The sequence below is a fragment of the Crinia signifera genome, chromosome 8, assembly GCF_055691185.1.
Source record: "Crinia signifera chromosome 8, ASM5569118v1, whole genome shotgun sequence".
Lineage (NCBI taxonomy): Eukaryota > Metazoa > Chordata > Amphibia > Anura > Myobatrachidae > Crinia > Crinia signifera.
Window position 1 is genome coordinate 83,440,791 of NC_139224.1, and position 25,359 is coordinate 83,466,149.

The 25,359-nt window shown below is 45.4% G+C and overlaps 1 protein-coding gene across 1 annotated transcript; it reads right to left on the reverse strand.

Moving 5' to 3' along the window:
- Nucleotides 1-5,448: 5,448 nt before the first annotated feature.
- On the reverse strand, nt 5,449-6,720 carry APOBEC4 (apolipoprotein B mRNA editing enzyme catalytic polypeptide like 4). The gene has a single exon (XM_083158051.1). It carries the CDS (start codon nt 6,718-6,720, stop codon nt 5,647-5,649), a length of 1,074 nt encoding a protein of 357 aa, XP_083014177.1. The 3' UTR covers nt 5,449-5,646.
- Between the last annotated feature and the right edge of the window lie 18,639 nt (nt 6,721-25,359).

Sequence of the window (25,359 nt, forward strand, 5' to 3'; positions counted from 1 at the left end):
CTTATATAGCGCAGCAGATTCCGTTACAGCACCTTATATAGCGCAGCAGATTCCGTTACAGAACCTTATATAGCGCAGCAGATTCCGTTACAGCACCTTATATAGCGCAGCAGATTCCGTTACAGAACCTTATATAGCGCAGCAGATTCCGTTACAGTGTCTTATATAGCGCAGCAGATTCCATTACAGCACCTTATATAGCGCAGCAGATTCCTTTACAGCACCTTATATAGCGCAGCAGATTCCGTTACAGCGTCTTATATAGCGCAGCAGATTCCGTTACAGCACCTTATATAGCGCAGCAGATTCCGTTACAGCACCTTATATAGCGCAGCAGATTCCGTTACAGTGTCTTATATAGCGCAGCAGATTCCGTTACAGCGTCTTATATAGCGCAGCAGATTCCATTACAGCACCTTATATAGCGCAGCAGATTCCGTTACAGCACCTTATATAGCGCAGCATATTCCGTTAAAGCACCTTATATAGCGCAGCAGATTCCGTTACAGCACCTTATATAGCGCAGCAGATTCCCTTACAGCACCTTATATAGTGCAGCAGATTCCGTTACAGCACCTTATATAGCGCAGCAGATTCCGTTACAGCACCTTATGAAGCGCAGCAGATTCCGTTACAGCACCTTATATAGCGCAGCAGATTCCGTTACAGCACCTTATATAGCGCAGCATATTCCGTTACAGCACCTTATATAGCGCAGCAGATTCCGTTACAGCACCTTATATAGCGCAGCAGATTCCGTTACAGCACCTTATATAGCGCAGCAGATTCCGTTACAGCACCTTATATAGCGCAGCAGATTCCGTTACAGCACCTTATATAGCACAGCAGATTCCGTTACAGTTTCTGGTCTAACAGATGTGGCCATAAGCCACTCGTCCAATATCTAACACTCTTAAATATTTAGTCACCCAAAGCATATATTTTTAACGATTTTAAATCTTTTTCTATTTACTCCATTTGTGTTATTTTAGCTAATAGAGCATGTCTCACCTGTAAGTCCAGTAATGCATTATCTTAAATATGTGACATTTTGTTTTTAAATATCTTTTAATACTAGATTTTTAATTACTTTTTGAGTTTGAATATGCCATAGTATTTTACTGGTTTTGCTCGCAACCCCAACATGGTCCTCATCCTCAAAGGCAATGGAGGTATGCAAGGTATAAGATCTATCGAACCTGTGTTACCATATTTGGGATTCTTGATGAGGAGTTCATGCACTGGAACCTGATTAAGCCTCCGGGAGCTGTTGCATAGGCAGCCAGTATGTATAAAGTTACTGCACATGTGCTGGCCCCCTACAGGGGACCGGTGGCCGGGACCAGAAATTGCAGGGAGCTCTGCGGTGGCTGCGGTGACAGCTGTAGAGGGGGCGCATTGCGGCAGCCCCCTTCCTCCAAAACGGTAAGAGTCACCACTGTTTGTAGCCCATCCCTCCAGATCCTTTCCCTAAATGCCCAGTAACAAGGAAGTGCCTGTGATTACATGATTAACCAGTAAGGGATATGGCATAAAATATCAATGGCGGAAGGTGGTGATGTGTGGCTTTTGGGTAAGTGTTGTCTAAATATGTTTTTAACTATTATGTGTGTATATAAAAGATGTGTTTTATTTTACTTTGTTTCTGATTTATATTTATTTGTCTTCCAGGAGATAGTGGCTATCCTTGCACCCCCTGGGTGCATGCTTACAGCCACCAGCAGGGGCATAAAAAGACCTTTGTGGGACGCATAGCAAGATTTTGGAAGGGTCCCCTGGCAACACGAGAGAGCTACAGGAGGGGGAGGGGGGTTAAACTGGTGGGGATCAAAAAAATCCACGCCCGTAAGTACAAATGTGCAGCCATAGTGCATGCTTTTGCAGTAATATGTGTATGTTTGCAAGTAGCCAAAGAGTGATAAAGATGCATCCAAATTGGATCTGTATATATACATTCTAAACTGGCTGTAACTTTGCCTCTCTCTCCAGTTTATCATTATATAAATTACTATTCATTTTATTAGTATAATTAATATTGTTACTATTATAGGCATGAACAAGCGTGTATCCCAACCATTTTGATTGGTACACAGTATAGTATATGACTGATCAATAAAAAATGTTGTTTATATGGTGTTGGGTTAACACACGTCACACGACCTGCGGGTGCGATGACGTAACAATGGGCAGTACCAGAATGGGGGGGATGAGTCCCGGTTCTGGCATGTCCATACTGGGTGAGCATTTAAAAGTTAAGGATGTATGTATTGCTTTATGTCCTGACGATAGTGAGAACATAATTGAAACGTTAATATACAACTTCAGCCTATTCATTATTTATGGAGTGCCGATCGCCATTGTTTGTCTACATGTTTTTTTTGTGAAAATTATGTTGTAAAACATTATTATTTTAAATGTATAGTAGAACATTGTTATGAATGTTTGATCAAAATGTAATCTTTAAACCTCTACTTCGAAGAGCCTCAAGAATCCCCTCTACCAACCCCCTTCCCACTCTCCACTTCCTTCCCCCTTTCAACCCCCTCTCCACCTCCATCCCCTTTCTCTGTCTCCACTTTTGCCCCCCACCCAAAACCCCTCCCCTCTCCACATCCAGAGATTTGAACAACAAGTTACAGCAGTGGAGAAGAGGCACAAGAGGGCTGGGCAGAGTGATGAAAGTAAGCACAATAATGCTATTTAAGCATAGATACGATTACTCCAAAATATTATTTAAAAAAACATTTTTAATGAATTATTTTGATTAAAAAAATGTATTAACATTTAAATATTGTTACATTTTCTGTTTAGTAAAAAAAATGGTGTTTTTTTTATTTTCTTTCTTAGAACAAAAACAGATCTATCTATCTATCTATCTATGATGTGTTTATAAATGTCAGTGTAATAGGACATCAAAAAGATTATGGCCCTTATTCTGGTTTGCTTGGTAACCTGAGAGGTTTATAGTTTATCGAGTGTCTGAGACATCACCCCGCCAAATACACACCACCCTCACCCCTGATTTCCCCTCACAACCATGCGAGGGAATGTGTTACAAAAACACGTCCCCTTGTATGCCCTGTCGCAGGAGAATTCAATGGTCGCTGATCATTGAATGATTTATCCTGCCTTCGCAAATAAAAGTCAGTGGAAACTGACTTTTATTTGCGAGCGCCTGGATGAAGACGGGGTGGCTGACTGATGTTCTGTGATGTCAGCCGCCCTACCAGGTACACATCCTCCGCCCACGTACCCATGGGAAAACCCAGCATTTTTTAATGGGGACACCCAAAAAAAGCCGTTTGCCCCCGGGCCACCCTGATCCTTGCAAATGGTTTGGTGACTATGCAATTCACCAAAGCCATTCGCAAAGGGGAGCTGCACATGCGCATGCGCAATACCAAACATCGGGATGGGGTTGAACTCGCAGTTTTACGAGTAAACCAGAATGACCCCCTGTGTTAGTATGTTTGGTGGATTCATTGTTTAATAACAATGATATTGAGTGCTCTAACTGAACACTTTGCATTGTTTAATGACTTGATTGTTTAATGACACATCATTAAATAATGTAATATGGAGTAGATATTTCTTAGGGGAAAAAACTTGTCTAGTCTGTTGGCAAATGATCGCTTAATTGTTGACATTTGCAAAACGCAAATTGCGAAGTAAAATGTGCCTCCAAAAAAGTATAGGTTGGTATTTTATTTAGCTGTCAAGATCTTGTGCCTGGTCAAAGGTGGTGTTGGGGAACTGCACTATATATTGGGGATAAATAATTAGTCAATTGGGTATAGTAGGGGATATAACTGATTTTAATTATGAAAATTTTTATATTCTACATCACATATTACCCTTGGCCCCAGGGTCTTGGGCTATAATAGTGATGTTCAGTGGTGCACCTCCGAGTTGGACTGAGTCAAATTAACAAAAAAGAAGAAAAAAGAAACTCGGGTGGGGTGCACTCTAGATCCCCTAACTTAGATTGTTCTGTTAATTTAGATAATACATTTTTTATGTGTATTTTTTTTCTGCTGTGCATATTTTATTTTGATTTTAACATATTTTAATAAAAATATTTGGTACTTGTGTATTTTGGCGGCGCCCATCGCATCGCATACCATAAGGCATGCGATGGTATGCGATGCGATATCGCGCAATATTGTACAATGGCATACAATTTTTAAATTGTATATGGCATACAATGCCATACAATGCGATGCGATGCGATTAGACATTGTATAAGCACCCTAATGGGTGCTTACAATGTTAAATGCACCCCCACACCACCCCCCCACTATAAACGTGAACCCGAAGGGTGGCGAGCGCAGCGAGCCCGCGAGGGGCGGCGTTACGCGTCCTCCGACCTTTTCATTCCCCCACTATCCACGTCGGCGTGGAGTTGAAAATAGAAAGTGTGGCGAGCGCAGCGAGCCACCGAGCCCGAAGCGTGGCGAGCGAAGCGTGGCGAGCGAAGCGTGGCGAGCGAAGCGTGGCGAGCGTAGCGAGCCCCGTGAGGGCATGCGGGCACCTGTGAAGCCCGCGAGGGGACGCGGATACCTGTGAAGGTATCCGTGTGCGCTCGCCACGCTTCGGGCTCGGTGGCTCGCTGCGCTTGCCACACTTTCTATTCTCAACTCCACGCCAACGTGGATAGTGGGGGGTATGAAAAGGTCGGAGGACGCGTACCGCCGCCGCTCGCCACGCTTCGGGTTCACGTTTATAGTGGGGGGGGGTGGCGTGGGGGTGTATTTAACATTGTAAGCACCCATTAGGTGGGTGATCGGGGGCACCGCCAAAATACACAAGTATCCATTATTTTATCAATAAATTCATAACATTTTTTTATTTTTTTATTTTTTTTTATTGCTAGTATTGCTGTGCGAAAGGGTTAATCATTCAATCCCAGCGATCCCAGTTTCTTTTTTCTTCTTTTTTGTTAAAGATCTTGTGCCTACCTGCATAAATGCAAAATTCATCCCTTGAATATACATTCTAAACTCCTACCAGTTCAGGGCCCCAAACAGTTTCAGGTCTCCTCACAGAATGACAAGTGGATCTACTAAATGAGTATAGTGAGCAATGAATAAAATGTGATTTGTTAGTGGTCCAGAGGACCGAGTTTAAAAACCACTGAAATAATCCCATTCTTCAAAATGAAAAAAACATTTTCACATTTACCCGTGTGCAAAATCTGCATTTAACAAAGACCCACCACAATCCACAAACTCCTTCTATCGACCACATATTTTGGCATCATAATAAATTGTTCTCTTGTAAATCTAGGGTTTTGTTTGCATATCATTTTGCTCTTTTATCCAATTATCATCTATTTTACTTTAGTATACACAGGTGCACAACTATTGTGGGCCCCACAGAAAAGTTATGTAAATTAATCCATGTACCACTCAGCAGTGAAAAACACATATGTATATAGGACTTCAGCAGGGAATGTGGGACCACGTAGTGTTGGTTGCTATGGAAACTTCTCTCTTCAGAAGCATTGATACATCTACCTCTTAATCAGCAAAATGTAGTACAACTATGTTTAGATTTTTGTCAAATTATTATTATTTTTTTCATTGTATGTACTTTATGAATGATGCTGTTTTGTTTAGCTATATTTTTGGACTTTGTTGCTTTGAATCACGCTTTCTTTTTTTTCTTCCTCTTCTCCTTTGGCGATTTATCCTTTCCTCTGACTACTTGCTCAGTGATTACAATTGTATTACTTTTTTTGACATTCGGAAAATGCTCACTCAAGTCTTTTTCCACACTCACACTCCCAGGCATATTTAAATGTCTGACAACTAGTTTAGGTTTAGATGCGAGTTCTTTCTGAGCATGAGTTGGAAGCACAGGGGACATTTGGGGAATAAAGAAGGGGAAAAAATTACTGTTGGCATTTTGGAGCGAGGGAGCTAAATTATAATTTATTTTTTCTCTGTAATACTCAGGGAGGTATTTCGTTTCTTGAGGCTTTGGAACTGGAGGCTCGTTAACAAAATAAGGCTTAATCCCTGTGATAAGATGTATCATGTATGCATTATAGCTGTCAGCTGTTGCTCGAGCATTCAAAATGGGTTCATAGAGAGTGGTTTCTGGAACTTCTTTCACAAAATCATAAAGAACAGTTTTCCAAATTCCATCATGCAATGGATTCAGTGTCACTCTAGGCCAGTGGCCAGCAAGACTCTTCAAAGCTTCTCTGTTCCAAACAGCACTTGGAAAGTCCTCTTCTATGTGGTACATCTGGGAAAAGTAGATATCTAGACGCATCTGTGGATATTTGATTAATAAATCATACATTCTGCTAATGCAGCACTGACCATACTCATTGCAGGGCGTGAAGTTCGAATAAAGAGTTAAGTAGCCAACTGAGTCATGTTGGTAGAGAAAGGAGTCCAGGTAGCCATGTATGTCAAACAAAATAGACTCAGCGTGAATGTTGGCATAAGTACAGTTTGTGACCTGGCCTTTTTGTAATACTGCTCCATTAAAGGCCTTTATTTCATAAAATATGAGTTGCTTGTTTTCTGGCATTGTTGGCCCATATGGAAATCCAAATGCTTCATAAAATTCTCCATAGGAAACCCGAGATTCCTCGCCTGTGCGAATGTGATAGGGACATTTTGAGCAATGTTGGTTTGGATAAAGCCAGTAATAAGGTTTGACTAACGTTCCATGATATCCAGAGAATTCCTGGTAAATATTTTCCATTTGCAGCCTTAAAAATATAGTTAGATTTTTACAGGTGATCTTCTAGCTTGAAAGTTTACCTGGCAATGGAGAATAAATAATACGTTTGTAGTTAGCTTGTAATTTTCATATCAAAATATTTATTTATCATTGCTTAAAGTAATTGCGTGATATGGTGTGTACAAACGGTAAGATTCCTTTGCTATTCGCCTAATGCTGTGTTCACACGGTACAATTTGACTTTCCATTCTGACTATATAGTCTAAATCAAATCGGGATAGCATATAGATTGTATGGAGATAAAACAAGTTTTTAAGCTTTGTATCCCGATTCGATGCCGATGTGCACTCCTGTGCAGCTGAAAACGAAAAGCCAAATAGGTAGTGCAGCAATGACGATATAGTGCAAATCAAATGCAGATAGCAGGAATTGTATGTAAATAGTACAGAGTTAGCAAAGATTGCATAGAAATCAAATCTTAAGTAAAATAGCAAAGGAATCTCACTGTAAAGGGAGCAATTTTGTGCTATTCTCCAAGCAATCTGACTAGATTGCTTAGAAAGTAAGTACAGATCTTTCCGTGTGTATGCCCCAAAAGATTATCTCCTGTTAACTAAGTCAGTGCATGCAGTCAAAATCTAGAATATTTTGGTGGTCTTGCGCTTTTATGATAAAGCTGCTCCTATATTTTAGTTATAGAAATTGCAGGGGAGAGGAGCGCTATTGGTTCTTAATTAGTTGAGCTGAAATGTTATCGTAAAAATTGCGGAGGGTGTAGGATATAACTAAAATATATAATTAATGGTTATATGTAAAAATAATAAATAAATGGATTCGTGGTACCTGTAGGGAAAAAACTTTGTTAGTGCCAATGTTTACACTCCTTCGGTGAAAGAGTTTTTGTTGAGGTATTTTAAAAGGTTTTTTGTCAGTCCGGCGGTGCTATCCCTATCTTACCCTATGCTGCCGATGGTCTTCGTCCTGGCTGCTTTCCGGTATCTGTAGGCTTGAGGGCTTCTAAGCGCAAAAACGGCTGAGCTGTGTTTGGGACATTACAGCCGTTGCGCCGATGCTCCGTCTTCACCGTGCGGACCGGAAGTAGCCGGAAGTTGGAGTGCGATCGCCGGTGGAGCTGGGGATGGAAGAATGGTGATAGCTTGCCAGGTGATCTTGTCTCACCAACGCGTTTTGTGCGTCATGCGCACTTTTTCAAGGACCATCGGCAGCATAGGGTAAGATAGGGATAGCACCGCCGGACTGACAAAAAACCTTTTAAAATACCTCAACAAAAACTCTTTCACCGAAGGAGTGTAAACATTGGCACTAACAAAGTTTTTTCCCTACAGGTACCACGAATCCATTTATTTATTATTTTTACATATAACCATTAATTATATATTTTAGTTATATCCTACAGTCAAAATCTAGTCAAATTGCTTAGGAAGTGACTGTAAATCTCTCTGTGTGTACAGAATGAGAGATACTGATCACAATCTCTCATTGTGAACTACTTCCCGGCCCTAGCACAAATCTCTGCATGTGTATGTGCTCTCCATGGGAGATCTGGACACCAGGAAATTGCCCACCTTAAATAGCTTAGCAAAATTGCTTACCACACATCTCTACGTGTGTATGCCCCTTAAAAGTGGAGTTTGGAAAGCTCTGAATTAATCTAATAATCGGGACGTGTAACCCCACTGTTAGAAGAAAAGGAGGGTGCCAATAATAATGTATGAAATGGTCCTTACACCAAAAAATAAAATGGCACTTCTGATTTTTGATTAAAGCTATAAATAAATGTGATCATCAGTGTACCGTAGAGTTGATCTATATACAGTGTAACTAATGCATCACAGGTTAAATAGCTGTTGTAAAACCACAGCAGAATGACTACAGGTGATTGGTTTTTCGCTAAAAGCATTTGGACATATAAGAAAAAGGCTCACACACTACAAAATAAATACAAATGACTAAATCACACTTATAGCCATTCCAAACGGGTATGGAGTAAATGCTTAGAAATGTAATGCAATATGTAGTCACAGCTCCTTTATTAAACACAAGTCCTGTACCCACGATTCCCCTAATATGCCAATCAGTCCAGTACTGATTATTCTCTTCAACTAAAGTCCCTGGTCCTATGGGGGAATTTACTAAGATGATTTAGTAGAAAAAAATCGTATTTTCCTACGAAAATACGATTTGTTCAGTGTATTTGTATTTTTGGCATTTTCTATGCCAAAAATACAAATATTTGTATTCATATTGATGGGACATTCGTATCTGTATTTACAAATACGAATGTCTACACCATCGATAGAATACGACAGGAATCACCATTCAAACGAATGGTGGTTCCTGATTTACTAAGCAGACGTATTGAAAATACGGCTGCTAATTAGTGTAAAACTGCCACGAATATACGGCAGGAAAATACACTTTATTTTCCTGTCGTATTTGGCAGAAGCCTGCACGGATCAGTCAGATCCATGGAGGCTTTAGTGTAAAAAAATTATAAAAATAAATAAATAAAAAAAACCAGCGTGGGTCCCCCCCGAAAGCCACAACCAGCACTAGGCTGAAAGAGCCGGGCCGGTAATTTAAAATCGGTGAGCCCTACAAATAGGGGTTCCCCGAATTTTAACAACCAGCCCCAGGCTCCAGGTCCGGGGCTGGTTCCCAAAATACGGGGGACAAAATGAGTAGGGGTCCCCCGTATTTTAAGAACCAGCCCAAGGCACAACCAGCCAGCAGGGTAATGCCACAGCCGGGGGACACTTATTATATAAGGTCCCGCGGCCAAAGCATTAACCCTACCGACCAGTCAGCCTGGCCAGGGGTCCTGGGGGAGTGGGGACCCCCCCAATAAAGGGGTCCCCCCCCCTCCAGAACTTACCTGACCAGGCTAAAGCCTGGTGCTGTCCCTGGTGGCCCTGTGCGGTGGCCACCGGGCTGATAAAATGGTGTAAAAAAAAAGATTAAAAACTATTGTCTTATACCGTGGAACTATGAGTCCCAGCAAGCCTCCCCCACATGCTGGGACTTGGAGAACCAGAAGTCCCAGCATGCGGGGCATTAAAGGGCCCGCTGGGTCTTGTAGTTCCACAGTACAAGAAATAGTTAAATAAACACACTGACACCCCAGAAAAATAAAAGTTTAATAGATACATTACACAAACACACTGATACTTACCCATCTTGAGCGAGAGGTCGGGGGCGAGAGGTGAGAGGTCGAGGGCCAATAGAAATCATTCTGAGTAGAGGCGGGGAAATATGAATATCTCTGCATCTCTGAGTGTCCGAGCGGAGAGAAGCAGGTACCACTGCAGCCGGGAGCAGCGCGACTTGAAGAGAAGATGCCGGGATGGTCGCCAGAGGACCAGTGGTAGGTCCCTGGGTCCGGTACAGTGGCTTGGTTCCGGGGCCTTGGTTCCGGGGCCGGTCTGGGGCTCCAAGGCTGAAGAGTACGGGGTCCAGGATCCGTTGTAATCCAAAGGGGTACCTGTGGAAGGAAATCCTACTCAACTGGTCCTCTGGCGACCATCCCGGCATCTTCTCTTCAAGTCGCGCTGCTCCCGGCTGCAGTGGTACCTGCTTCTCTCCGCTCGGACACTCAGAGATGCAGAGATATTCATATTTCCCCGCCTCTACTCAGAATGATTTCTATTGGCCCTCGACCTCTCACCTCTCGCCCCCGACCTTTAACCTCTCACCTCTCGACCGTTTACCTCTCGCCCCTCAACCGTTTACCTCTCGCCCCTTGCCAGTTTACCTCTCGCCCCTCGACCGTTTACCTCTCACCCCTCGACCTTTTACCCCTCGACCTTTACCCTCTCACCTCATGACCTTTAACCTATCATCACTTGACCTTTAACCCCTCGCATCTCACCCCTCGACCTTTACCCTCTCATCCCTCGACCTTTACCCACTCTCCCCTCGCCCGTTTACCTCTCATCCGTTTACCATTTACCTCACAACCCTCGACCTTTAACCTCTCGACCTTTAAAATCTCGACATTTACCCTCTCAACCTTTAACCTTGTGACTTTTAACCTCATGCCCCTCGACCTTTGACTTCTCAACTTTTAACCTCTCGACCTTTAACCTCTCAACCTTTAACCCCTTGACCTTTAACCTCATGCCCCTTGACCTTTAACCTCACACCCTCGACCTTTAACCTCACACCCTCGACCTTTAACCTCTCGACATTTAAACCCTTGACCTTTAACCTCACGTCCCTTGACCTTTAACCTCTCGACCTTTAACCTATCAACAGTTAAAACCTCGACCACAACCTTTAACCTCTCAACCGTTAACCCCTCAACCTTTAACCTCATGCCCCTCGACCTCTCACCTCCCGACCATTTACCTCTCACCTCTCGCCCGTTTACCTCTTGCCCGTTTTCCTCTCACCCGTTTACCTCTTGCCCCTCGACCTTTACCCTCTCACCCCATGACTTTTAACCTCTTGCCCCTCGACCTTTAACCTCTCAACCTTTAACCTCTCGACCTTTTACCATTTGACCTTTAACCTCACACCCCTCGACATGTAACCTCATGCACCTCGACCTTTAACCTCTCGACCATTGACCCATCCACCTTTAAACTCTCAACCTTTAACCACATGCCCCTCGACCTCTCAACTCCCGACCGTTTACCGCTCACCTTTCGCCCGTTTACCTCACGCCCCTCGACCTTTAACCTCTCGACCTTTAACCTTTTAACCTTTAACCTCACGTCCCTCTACCTTTAACCTCACGCCCCTCGACCGTTAACCCTTGACCTTTAACCTCACAGCCCTTAACCTTTAACCTTTGCGACCCTTGACCTTTAACCGCACGCCCCTCGATATTTAACCCCTCAACCTTTAACCTCACGCCCCTCGACCTTTAACCTCACGACCCTCGACATTTAACCCCTCAACCTTTAACCCCTCAACCTTTAACCTCATGCCCCTCAACCTCTCACCTCGACACCGTTTACCTCTTGCCCGTTTTCCTCTCGCCTGTTTACATCTCAACCCTCGACCTTTAACCTCTCGACCTTTAACCTCTCAACCTTTAACCACTGGACCTTTAACCTCACGTCCCTCGACATTTAACCTCATGCCCCTCGACCTTTAACATCTCGACCTTTAACCTCTCACCTCTCGCCCGTTTTCCTCTCGCCCGTTTTCCTCTCACCCGTTTTCCTCTAGCCCCACGCCCGTTTACCTCACGCCCCTCGGCCTTTAACCTCTCGACCTTTTACCTCTCGACCTTTAACCTCACGACCCTTGACCTTTAACCTCATGACCCTTGACCTTTAACCTCGAGTCCCTCGACCTTTAACCCCGCGACACATGGCCTTTATCCTCGCACCCCTTGACCTTTAACCTCATGCCCGTAAACCTTTAACCTCATGACCCTTGACCTTTAACCTCACGTCCCTTGACCTTTAACCTCATGCCCCTCGACCTTTAACCTCATGCCCCTCGACCTCTCACCTCTCGACCTTTCAACCTTTTACCATTTGACCTTTAACCTCACACCCCTCGACATGTAACCTCATGCACCTCGACCTTTAACCTCTCGACCTTTGACCCATCCACCTTTAACCTCTCAACCTCACGCCCCTTGACCTTTAACCTCATGCCCCTCGACCTCTCACCTCTTAAACATTTACCTCTCACCTCTCGACCATTTACCTCTCGACAGTTTACCTCTTGCCCGTTTACCTCTCGCCCCTCGACCTTTAGCGTCTCAACCTTTAACCTCTCGACCTTTAACCTCACGACCCTTGACCTTTAACCTCACGACCCTTGACCTTTAACCTAGTGTACCTTGACCTTTAACCTCACGACCCTTGACCTTTAACCTCACAAATCTTGACCTTTAACCGCTCTACCTTTAACCGCTCGACCTTTAGCCCCTGACCTTTAACCTCACGCCCCTCGACCTCTCACCTCTTAAACATTTACCTCTCACCTCTCGACCATTTACCTCTCGACAGTTTACCTCTTGCCCGTTTACCTCTCGCCCCTCGACCGTTTACCTCTCACCACTCGACCTTTAGCCTCACGCCCCTCGACCTTTAGCCTCTCAAACTTTAACCTCTCGACCTTCAACCTCATGACCCTTGACCTTTAACCTCACGACCCTTGACCTTTAACCTAATGTACCTTGACCTTTAACCTCATGACCCTTGACCTTTACCCTCACGCCCCTTGACCTTTGACCTTTAGCCCCTTGACCTTTAACCTCGCGCCCCTTGACCTTTAACCTCGCGCCCCTTGACCTTTGACCTCATGCCCCTCGACCTCTCGACCGTTTTCCTCTCGACAGTTTACCTCTTGCCCGTTTACCTCCCACCACTCGACCTTTAGCCTCACGCCCCTCGACCTTTAGCCTCTCAACCTTTAACCTCTCGTCCTTTAACCTCACGACCCTTGACCTTTAATTTCATGACCCTTGACCTTTATCCTCGCGCCCCTTGACCTTTAACCTCGTGCCCGTCAACCTTTAACCTCATGCCCCTTGACCTTTAACCTCTCGAACATTTACCTCTCGCCCCTCGACCGTTTACCTCTCACCACTCGACCTTTAGCCTCATGCCCCTCGACCTTTAGCCTCTCAACCTTTAACCTCTCGACCTTTAAGCTCACGACCCTTGACCTTTAACCTCTTGCCCGTTTACCTCTCGCCCCTCGACCGTTTACCTCTCACCACTCGACCTTTAGCCTCACGCCCATCGACCTTTAGCCTCTCAACCATTAACCTCTCGACCTTCAACCTCACGACCCTTGACCTTTAACCTCACGACCCTTGACCTTTAACCTAATGTACCTTGACCTTTAACCTCATGACCTTTGGCCTTTAACCTCACGATCCATGACCTTTAACCTCTCGACTTTTAAACTCTCGACCTTTAGCCCCTTGACCTTTAACCTCACGAACCTTGACCTTTAACCTCGCGCCCCTTGACCTTTAACCTCATGCCCCTCGACCTCTCACCTCTCGAACATTTACCTCTCAACTCTCGACCGTTTTCCTCTCTACAGTTTACCTCTTGCCCGTTTACCTCTCGCCCCTCTAACCATTTACCTCTCACCACTCGACCTTTAGCCTCACGCCCCTCGACCTTTAGCCTCTCAACCTTTAACCTCTCGTCCTTTAACCTCACGACCTTTGACCTTTAATCTCATGACCCTTGACTTTTATCCTCGTGCCCGCCAACCTTTAACCTCATGACCCTTGACCTTTACCCTCACGCCCCTTGACCTTTAACCTCATGCCCCTCGACCTCTCGAACATTTACCTCTCACCTCTCGACCATTTACCTCTCGACAGTTTACCTCTTGTCCGTTTACCTGTCGCCCCTCGACCGTTTACCTCTCACCCCTCGACCTTTAACCTCTCAACCTTTAACCTCTCGACCTTTAACATCACGACCCTTGACCTTTATCCCCGCGTCCCTTGACCTTTAACCTTGTTCCCGTCGACCTTTAACCTCACGACCCTTGACCTTTAACCTCACACCCTTGACCTTTAACCTCTTGCCCCTCGACCTTTAACCTCATGCCCCTCGACCTCTCGAACATTTACCTCTCACCTCTCGACAGTTTACCTCTTGTCCGTTTACCTTTCGCCCCTCGACCGTTTACCTCTCACCCTTCGACCGTTTACCTCTCGCCCCTCGACCTTTAACCTCAGGCCCCTCGACCTTTAGCCTCTCAACATTTAACCTCTCGAGCTTTAACCTCACGACCATTGACCTTTAACCTCACGACCCTTGACCTTTAACCTCACGACCCTTGACCTTTAACCTAATGTACCTTGACCTTTAACCTCATGACCTTTGGCCTTTAACCTCACGACCCATGACCTTTAACCTCTCGACTTTTACACTCTCGACTTTTAGCCCCTTGACCTTTAACCTCGCGAACCTTGACCTTTAACCTTGCGCCCCTTGACCTTTAACCTCGCGTCCCTTGACATATAACCTCAGGACCCTTGACCTTTAACCTCATGCCCCTCAACCTTTAACCTCATGCCCCTCGACCTCTCACCTCTCGAACATTTACCTCTCAACTCTCGACCGTTTTCCTCTCTACAGTTTACCTCTTGCCCGTTTACCCGAGAGCCCCTCTAACCATTTACCTCTCACCACTCGACCTTTAGCCTCACGCCCCTCGACCTTTAGCCTCTCAACCTTTAACCTCTCGTCCTTTAACCTCACGACCCTTGACCTTTAATCTCATGACCCTTGACTTTTATCCTCGTGCCCGCCAACCTTTAACCTCATGACCCTTGACCTTTAACCTCACGCCCCTTGACCTTTAACCTCATGCCCCTCGACCTTTAACCTCATGCCCCTCGACCTTTAACCTCATGCCCCTCGACCTCTCACCTCTCGACCATTTACCTCTCGACAGTTTACCTCTTGTCTGTTTACCTGTCGCCCCTCGACCGTTTACCTCTCACCCCTCGACCGTTTACCCTCGACCTTTAACCTCTCAACCTTTAACCTCTCGACCTTTAACCTCTCGACCCTTGACCTTTATCCCCGCGTCCCTTGACCTTTAACCTTGTTCCCGTCGACCTCTAACCTCACGACCCTTGACCTTTAACCTCACACCCTTGACCTTTAACCTCTTGCCCCTCGACCTTTAACCTCATGCCCCTCGACCACTCGAACATTTACCTCTCACCTCTCGACAGTTTACCTCTTGTCTGTTTACCTGTCGCCCCTCGACCGTTTACCTCTCACCCCTCGACCGTTTACCTCTCACCCCTCGACCTTTAACCTCAGGCCCCTCGACCTTTAGCCTCTCAACATTTAACCTCTCGAGCTTTAACCTCACGCCCCTTGACCTTTAACCTCACGACCCTTGACATTTAACCTCACGACCCTTGACCTTTAACCTCATGAACTTTGGCCTTTAACCTCACGACCCATGACCTTTAACCTCTCGACTTTTAAACTCTCGACTTTTAGCCCCTTGACCTTTAACCTCGCGAACCTTGACCTTTAACCTCGCGCCCCTTGACCTTTAACCTCGCGTCCCTTGACATATAACCTCAGGACCCTTGACCTTTAACCTCATGCCCCTCAACCTTTAACCTCATGCCCCTCGACCTCTCACCTCTCGAACATTTACCTCTCAACTCTCGACCGTTTTCCTCTCTACAGTTTACCTCTTGCCCGTTTACCTCTCGCCCCTCTAACCATTTACCTCTCACCACTCGACCTTTTGCCTCACGCCCCTCGACCTTTAGCCTCTCAACCTTTAACCTCTCGTCCTTTAACCTCACGACCCTTGACCTTTAATCTCATGACCCTTGACTTTTATCCTCGTGCCCGCCAACCTTTAACCTCATGACCCTTGACCTTTAACCTCACACCCCTTGACCTTTAACCTCATGCCCCTCGACCTTTAACCTCATGCCCCTCGACCTCTCACCTCTCGAACATTTACCTCTCACCTCTCGACCATTTACCTCTCGACAGTTTACCTCTTGTCCGTTTACCTGTCGCCCCTCGACCGTTTACCTCTCACCCCTCGACCATTTACCCTCGACCTTTAACCTCTCAACCTTTAACCTCTTGACCCTTGACCTTTAGTCTAGTGCCCCTTGACCTTTAACCTCGTGCCCGGCGACCTTTAACCTCACGACCCTTGACCTTTAACGTCTCGACCTTTAACCTCTCGACCTTTAACCTTTAACCTCATGACCCTTGACCTTTAACCTTGCGCCCCTTGACATTTAACCTTGTGCCCCTTGACCTGTAACCTTGTGCCCATCGACCTTTTCCCCCACGCCCCTTGAATTTTAACCTCACGCCCCTTGACCGTTTACCTCTCACCTCTCGACCGTTTACCTCTCAACTCTCGACCATTTACCTCTCAACTCTCAACCTTTTAACTCTCGACCTTTTGACTGTCTATCCATGATTTATAACAATACCCATCAAATCCTGGTGGCTAATTACCTGTACAGGAAGGGTCAATTAGTGAGGTTTACATCACACATTATGGCAGGTGGAGATTTCTTCGGATTCAAGAGCTTTAAGATGTTTTAAGTCCTTTAAAAGAATGGCAAAACACAATAATTCCATGTTTTACACTATATGTGCTCACATGGGGAAAAGAAGCTGTGGTAAATAGCTCTGGAAATAAACCCATGCTGCAAACCACACTGCCATTTGGATTTCCTCCTATGTATCTCTGAGTTGGTTACCTTTATATGTTCCCTGCAGAATGGAGAATGTTGAAGAATAAAAAGTTCATGGGCTCCATCTCTGAGAAAAATATTAAAACAAAATCCAAACCGATGATCCAAAAGATGGATACAAGGGGCGAAATGTAATAGGGTGCGATTTTTTAGACTAAAAAAAAATCGCACCAAATCGCACCTTTAAAAATCGCATTTTTTGCTGCGAATTCGCATATGTAATGAGATGCGAATTTGCGGCAAAAAAATGCGATTTGCCGCGATTTCGGACGATTTTTAGTCATGAAAATTTGCGCATTTTCAGTCATGAAAATGTGCGCATTTTCAGTCATGAAAATGTGCGCATTTTCATAAATGCGATTTTGTGCTAAAAAAAAAAGTAAAAAAAAAAATGGCGTGGGGTCCCCCCTCCTAAGCATAACCAGCCCCGGGCTCATTGATCCGGACCTGGTTCCAAAAATACGGGGGACAAAAAATCTGGGGGTCCCCCGTATTTTGAAACCAGCACCGGGCTCCAACAGCCCGCGGTGTCATGCCACAGCCGGGGGACACTTTTTATACAAGGTCCCCCGGCCAAAACATGAGCACCGTGGCTGGTCAGCCTTGGACGGGGTACCTGGAGGAGTGGGGACCCCCCCCAATAAAGGGGTCCCCCCCCCAGGCTTCACCCGTCCAGGGCTGAAGCCCGGGGCTGTCACCGGCGTCCGTGGCCAGTGGACGCCGGCCTGATAGGGTTAAATCGATCATACGTTACATTGCTTTATACCTGAGAACTACAAGTGCCAGCAGACCTCCCCCGCATGCTGGGACTTGGAGAACCACAAGCCCCAGCATGCGGGGCATTAATGGGCCCGCTGGGACTTGTAGTCTACCTGTAAAAAGAATGTTTATAAAAAACACACACACAGAGAAGTAAAAGTTTATTACACACAAACCTCACTTTTACACCAGCGTTACTTACCATTCCTGGATCCAGCGCTGGTCTGGCTGCTTCACAGCCGGCTCCCCCCGCACTGACGGGCAGCGGGGAGAACCGGCTTTCTCCGTTGCCTCTAACAGCTTCTGTAGCGCTGTCCCAGTGCTACAGAGGCTGAGAGCGCGATTGGCTGAGCTATTATGCGTCACCATGGAGACGCATAGCTCAGCCAATCAGGACTGAGCTATGCGTCTCCATGGAGACGTATCAGCCAATCGCGCTCTCAGACTCTGTAGCGCTGGAACAGCGCTACAGAAGCTGTTAGAGGCAACGGAGAAAGCCGGTTCTCCCCGCTGCCTGTCAGTGCGGGGGGAGCCGGCTGTGAAGCAGCCAGACCAGCGCTGGATCCAGGAATGGTAAGTAACGCTGGTGTAAAAGTGAGGTTTGTGTGTAATAAACTTTTACTTCTCTGTGTGTGTGTTTTTTATAAACATTCTTTTTACAGGTGGACTACAAGTCCCAGCGGGCCCATTAATGCCCCGCATGCTGGGACTTGTGGTTCTCCAAGTCCCAGCATGCGGGAGAGGTCTGCTGGCACTTGTAGTTCTCCGGTATAAAGCAATGTAACGTATGATCGATTTAACCCTATCAGGCCGGCGTCCACTGGCCACGGACGCCGGTGACAGCCCCGGGCTTCAGCCCTGGACGGGTGAAGCCTGGGGGGGGGACCCCTTTATTGGGGGGGTCCCCACTCCTCCAGGTACCCCGTCCAAGGCTGACCAGCCACGGTGCTCATGTTTTGGCCGGGGGACCTTGTATAAAAAGTGTCCCCCGGCTATGGCATGACACCGCGGGCTGTTGGAGCCCGGTGCTGGTTTCAAAATACGGGGGACCCCCAGATTTTTTGTCCGCCGTATTTTTGGAACCAGGACCGGTCCAAGAGTCCGGGGCTGGTTTCAGAAATACGGGTGACCCCTATGCTTTTTGTCCCCCGTATTTTTGGAACCAGGTCCGGCTCAATGAGCCCGGGGCTGGTTATGCTTAGGAGGGGGGACCCCACGCCGTTTTTTTTTTAATAAAAACACTTTTACACATTTTTATTAACAGGACCATGCACAGATCTCAATGATCTGTGCATGGTTCTGTCAAATTCGCCTGTCAGAACCTGGTCTATTTTTTTTGCGATTTTTGGTAACATTTACCAAAAATCGCACCCTATTACATTTGCGAGTTGTATACTTTATAATGGGAAAACATCTGGATGCGATTTGAAATGTGACTAAAAATCGCACTTCTAAAAGTGCGATTTCGCGGTAAAAAATGTGCGATTTTCGGAAAATGTGCGATTTCGTCCGTTTTTGACCAAAAATCGCACATGTCTAAAAAATCGCACCCTATTACATTTCGCCCCAGGAAAGCATTTGAACAAGCATTTGAGGTAAAGGATATGCCTGATACTTACACAAATACAATAGTAAAGGCCACCATAGCTGTCAGAGCAGCAGCCACCAGATATCAGAACCAGTGTCATCCATAAGGTCTCATTATAAATGCCTCTTTCTCCTGCCACTAATGACTTCCAAACACAACCAATCAGTGAACCTGACACATAAGGAAACACCTTTAAATGAATTTTAGGTACTCTTTACTTAGAACGGCGCCCACGATTTTGATCGTGGGCATCGTTAGTAAAAAATCTCGGGCATTGAATGCACTAAAAAATCGGGTGCGATGCGAACGATGAGATGCCCGTGATTTCCCATAGGGAACAATGTTAAATGTCTCAATTGACCCAATTTTCCTGTTCAATGCCTCAGTTGACCCGATTTTTCCATAGGAAACAATGTTAAATGGGCCACAGAGGCCAAATAGGCACCCTGAAGTGTATAATGGCCACCCAAATTGTTAACGCCACCCCAGGATCAACGTCAACCCGAAGCGTGGCGAGCGCAGCGAGCCCGCGAGGGGCGGCGGTACGCGTCCTACGACCTTTTCATACCCCCACTATCCACGTCGGCGTGGAGCTGAGAATAGAAAGTGTGGCGAGCGCAGCGAGCCACCGAGCCCGAAGCGTGGCGAGCGCAGCGAGCGAAACATTGTTTCCTATGGAAAAATTGGGTCAATTGAGGCATTGAACAGGAAAATCGGGTCAATTGAGACATTTAACATTGTTCCCTATGGGAAATCTCGGGCATCTCGTCGGTCGCATCGCACCCGATTTTTTAGTGCATTCAATGCCCGAGATGGCCATGATGGGCGCCCTTCTAACTAAAGAGTACCTTTTGTTGTTGGGGGGGTGGGGGGGGGGGTATTACTATGGCTATATAAATTAATAACCAAAAAATAAGCTAAACCTCTTTTAAAAATAATACACAGAACATTGTACTTTGCCCTTGCTCTTAACGAGTGTTAGAGCATTCGCTCTCTTGTCTTCCAGCTTTCCTGTAGTATTGTGATACTGACGAATGTTCCTGCAGAGCTCCACTGGTTTATGCCTAATGTTAGTATGTGTGTGTGTGTGTGTGTGTGTTTATGTGTATGTATCAGTGACGTGCGGTGAGGTCAGTGGCTAGTGAGGCACTAGTTTGGGTACTTATGTAATATCTGGACTTATGAGACCGTGTCCCCTCATTTATACATACATACATACACTGACGCTCTCATTCATACATACATACACTGACGCTCTCATTCATACATACACTGACGCTCTCATTCATACATACATACACTGACGCTCTCATTCATACATACATACATACACTGACGCTCTCATTCATACATACATACACTGACTCTCATTCATACATACATACATACACTGACTGACGCTCTTATTCATACATACACTGACACTCTCATTCATACATACATACATACATACATACACTGACGCTCTCATTCATACATACATACACTGACGCTCTCATTCATACATACATACACTGACTCTCATTCATACATACATACATACACTGACTGACGCTCTTATTCATACATACACTGACGCTCTCATTCATACATACATACACTGACGCTCTCATTCATACATACATACATACACTGACGCTCTCATTCATACATACATACACTGACGCTCTCATTCATACAAACATACACTGACGCTCATTCATACATACATACACCGACTGACGCTCTTATTCATACATACATACACTGATGCTCTCATTCATACATGCATACACTGACGCTCTTATTCATACATACACTGACGCTCTCATTCATACATACATACACTGACGCTCTCATTCATACATACATACACTGACGCTCATTCATACATACATACACTGACTGACGCTCTTATTCATACAGACATACACTGATGCTCTCATTCATACATACATACACTGACACTCTCATTCATATAGACATACACTGACGCTCTCATTCATACATACATACATACACTGACGCTCTTATTCATACACACATACACTGACGCTCTGATTCATACATACATACATATACTGACACTCTCATTCATACATACATACATACATACACTGACGCTCTCATTCATACATACATACATACATACACTGACGCTCTCATACATACATACATACACTGACGCTCTCATTCATACATACATACACTGACGCTCTCATTCATACATACATACACTGACGCTCATTCATACATACATACACCGACTGACGCTCTTATTCATACATACATACACTGACGCTCTCATTCATACATGCATACACTGACGCTCTTATTCATACATACACTGACGCTCTCATTCATACATACATACACTGACGCTCTCATTCATACATACATACACTGACGCTCATTCATACATACATACACTGACTGACGCTCTTATTCATACAGACATACACTGATGCTCTCATTCATACATACATACACTGACACTCTCTTTCATACAGACATACACTGACGCTCTCATTCATACATACATACATACACTGACGCTCTTATTCATACACACATACACTGACGCTCTGATTCATACATACATACATATACTGACACTCTCATTCATACATACATACATACATACACTGACGCTCTCATTCATACATACATACACTGACGCTCTCATTCATACATACATACACTGACGCTCATTCATACATACATACACTGACTGACGCTCTTATTCATACAGACATACACTGATGCTCTCATTCATACATACATACACTGACACTCTCTTTCATACAGACATACACTGACGCTCTCATTCATACATACATACATACACTGACGCTCTTATTCATACACACATACACTGACGCTCTGATTCATACATACATACATATACTGACACTCTCATTCATACATACATACATACATACACTGACACTCGTATTCATACATACATACACTGACACTCTGACCCCCAAGAGTGGCTTCTTTATCCATGAAGCAACCTCCCATCTACAGCGGCTCTTTTCTCATTGCAGCACCCGGCGACCCACCTCTCTTACAGGGATCCTTCTTGTTGCAGCACCCGCAAACCCCCTCCCCCCCATAGCGGTTCCACAGCGGATGGGACCGGGCGTCAGCAGGGTTACTGTGACTGCAGTTACTTACCCTGCTTGCCCGGCCGCCGATCCGCTCTCCCCTGCTCTGCTGCTGTAACGCTGCTCCAGAGTCCCGGCTAGCCGGAGCAGCTTCCGGTTTCCACGAGGGGCCGCGGAGCAGCAGCCCCCTGCCTGTCAGCCATCCTGGACCAGCCCGCCAAGAGGTTTATTGGACCGGCACAACACTCCTGCGCCCCGACCCTTCCAACATGGGACACGGCTTCTGCTGCCGCCGCCGCCGGCTGCTAAAGGTATGTGAGGGTGGAGTGCAGGGTGGGCACTGACGGCGAAGGGGGCGGGGGGCTGTTCGATGGCCTCAGTGACAGGGTCTTCATATTGGCTGAAAGCGCACCCTGTCACTGAGGCATTTGGAGAGTTGCCACTCTTACTCGTTTTTCAAATGGGCTTTTACAGCCCTCTTCTTATCCCCGCCCACTGCCCACCTCCGGCTTCCAGCTTTTTATAAGGGGTAGCTGGAGGCACCGCTTTCGATGCCTCCAAAATCATTTCCACACATTATGCTACAATGACAAGGATTAAATTAATATAAAGAAAATACTTATGACACACAATATGTGTCATAAGTATCTTCTTTGTATTATTTTAATCATTAATGACAGGGGAGGCACTGCCTCCCCTGCCTCCCCTGCCTCCCCTGACTGCACGTCCCTGGTATGTATATGTGTCTGTGTGTGTTATTAGAATGGTGATACACAGAATGGAATCTGCTTATTAGCCAATCGTAGGTACATGTAAGGGAGGGGTTAATGTAGACAAGTAAAAACTAAATTCCACAGCAAATACATAAATATATGACCCAAATTGGTACTACTACTACCATGCAGTGTAGAACCACTAGAGTAGAGATGACTTTCCAGGGCTGTTACTAAAATCTCTGCAGTTTATTATCCTGTTCAGTAGAATACAAGTCTCTCTTGCTGGCCGATTACAGTGCGCTGGGGAATTTGTTGTGTTACTATGGGCTTTATCACTTTTGTTGCTAAATGTACTGTTTATTTCTGTGGTGTGTTTTCCCAACTCTCCAGTGGTACCTGCAGGGCCGGATTAACAATGGACCTGATGGAGCTACAGCTACAGGCCCATTCTCCAATTTCTCCCATTTTGTAGCTGAGGGCCAGTGCTTTCCAACGAGCCCAACCCTGCGTCGCTAGCCCCCCGGGAACCGGAGATACCGCCACGCAAACGTAGAATGTTTTCCCCATAGGATAACATGGAAACCGCTAATTCCGACCTCCACCCGGTTCCAACGGCTGCCAGTTCCCCCTCCGGCATCACAGAAGCTTGAGGTTTCCCAAATCGCTGGGCCTTCAATCTGATACCTGGTCCATATGGGTTCATTGGTTAAAGAGATATTGCGGGTAAACCAATTTTAAATGTAATTTCATGGCTGTTCATGTTGTTTGACAGTTTTTTCTGGAACCAAACGGCCCAGTTTCACGGGACCAAAATCATTCGAAGCCTACATGTAAATGGGTCAGTTGGTTCCGAAGATATAGTTGGTTGTTTAAAGGGGGGCGGGGTGGTTTTCTCTCCCCCTCACACCGGAAAATGCAGGGACTAGGCTGGTGTAAAACGGGCCAGTCCGGGAATGTCCCTGCATGATCATGGAACCATATTCCCGGGTAAATCCCTACATTTTCTGATGTGAAAGGGGTATTATTTCAAAGAGCCGGGACATGCAGTGCTCTGAATACAGCCGGGCTGCTCTCTGCCTGGCTGTCAATGGCTGTCATTTCTGCCCGGCGGCAGCTGTCCCCCAGTTCCCGCAAGCATGTATTCCCCCTTGGCAATGAGCATGTAATCCCACATGGCAATGAGCATGGAACCCTTGGCAATGAACATGTTGGTAAGCAACACTTATGTAGCATAATTTTTAATAGGCATTATGGTGTTTGGCATAATACGTAATGGAGATTATGGTGTGTGGCTTAACATGTAATGGGCATTATGGTGTAAATTTGTAATGCCCGCCTTTGACGCACAATGTCCCTATTTATGGAGCATATTTTGCATTATTGCTCAATCTGTTTGGTATAATGTGAATTTTGCCTTAATCTGTGTGGCATAATGTGAATTTTCACTCAGTCGGTGTGAATTTTGGCTCATTCCATGTGGCACAATGTGTAAGAAGCAAGTACAGTTTAAGGGGGTTACTATTGTGTTGCATGATTTGTATAAGGGGTATATGGTGTGGTAAACTTAGGTGACCACATAAAAGGTGCTGAAATGTTGTCTACTAAGTTTTGGCTTTCAGTAATTTTTTTATGACTGGAATGCCGCCTCATGCGGATGCAACTTTTGAGGCCAACCGCCAATATATCTCCCTGCATTTTTCCAATGCCAGCCCCCTGCCTTTTCCAGACATATATAATTAGTTGAAAGTATTTACACAAATGGAGACACACCCATGAGCAGACCACCCAACCAGAACACTGGTCACGCCCCCAACATTTTTAGGTGCTGGTCACAATCCTTATTATTGCGCATAATAGGCCCTTGATAATTTTCAGCTCCAGGCCCATTTACACCTTAATCTGGCTCTGGGTACCTGAATACTCCATTGTGGCAGAACCTTCTGAAGGACACCCCAAGTTTTTGGTAGCTGAAATCTCCATGCCTAAAGTGTTAAGACTTAACTGATGTCACCCTGTACAAAAGTCTGCCATTACAGTCCAGGTATCAAGGATATTCATGATGGACTCAACCGTGAATATTCTTGATACCTGGACTGTAATGGCAGAATTTGGAATCTCCACTATTAATTCAAATTGATTGATACAAATTAAGTCCTTTGAGCACAAGCATGGATATCATTAGAAAATGGACTGTAAAGGGCCATACACATGGAGTAATTTTGTGCTATTCTCCAAGCAATCTGACTAGATTGCTTAGAAAGTAAGTATAGATCTTTCCGTGTGTATGCCCCAAAA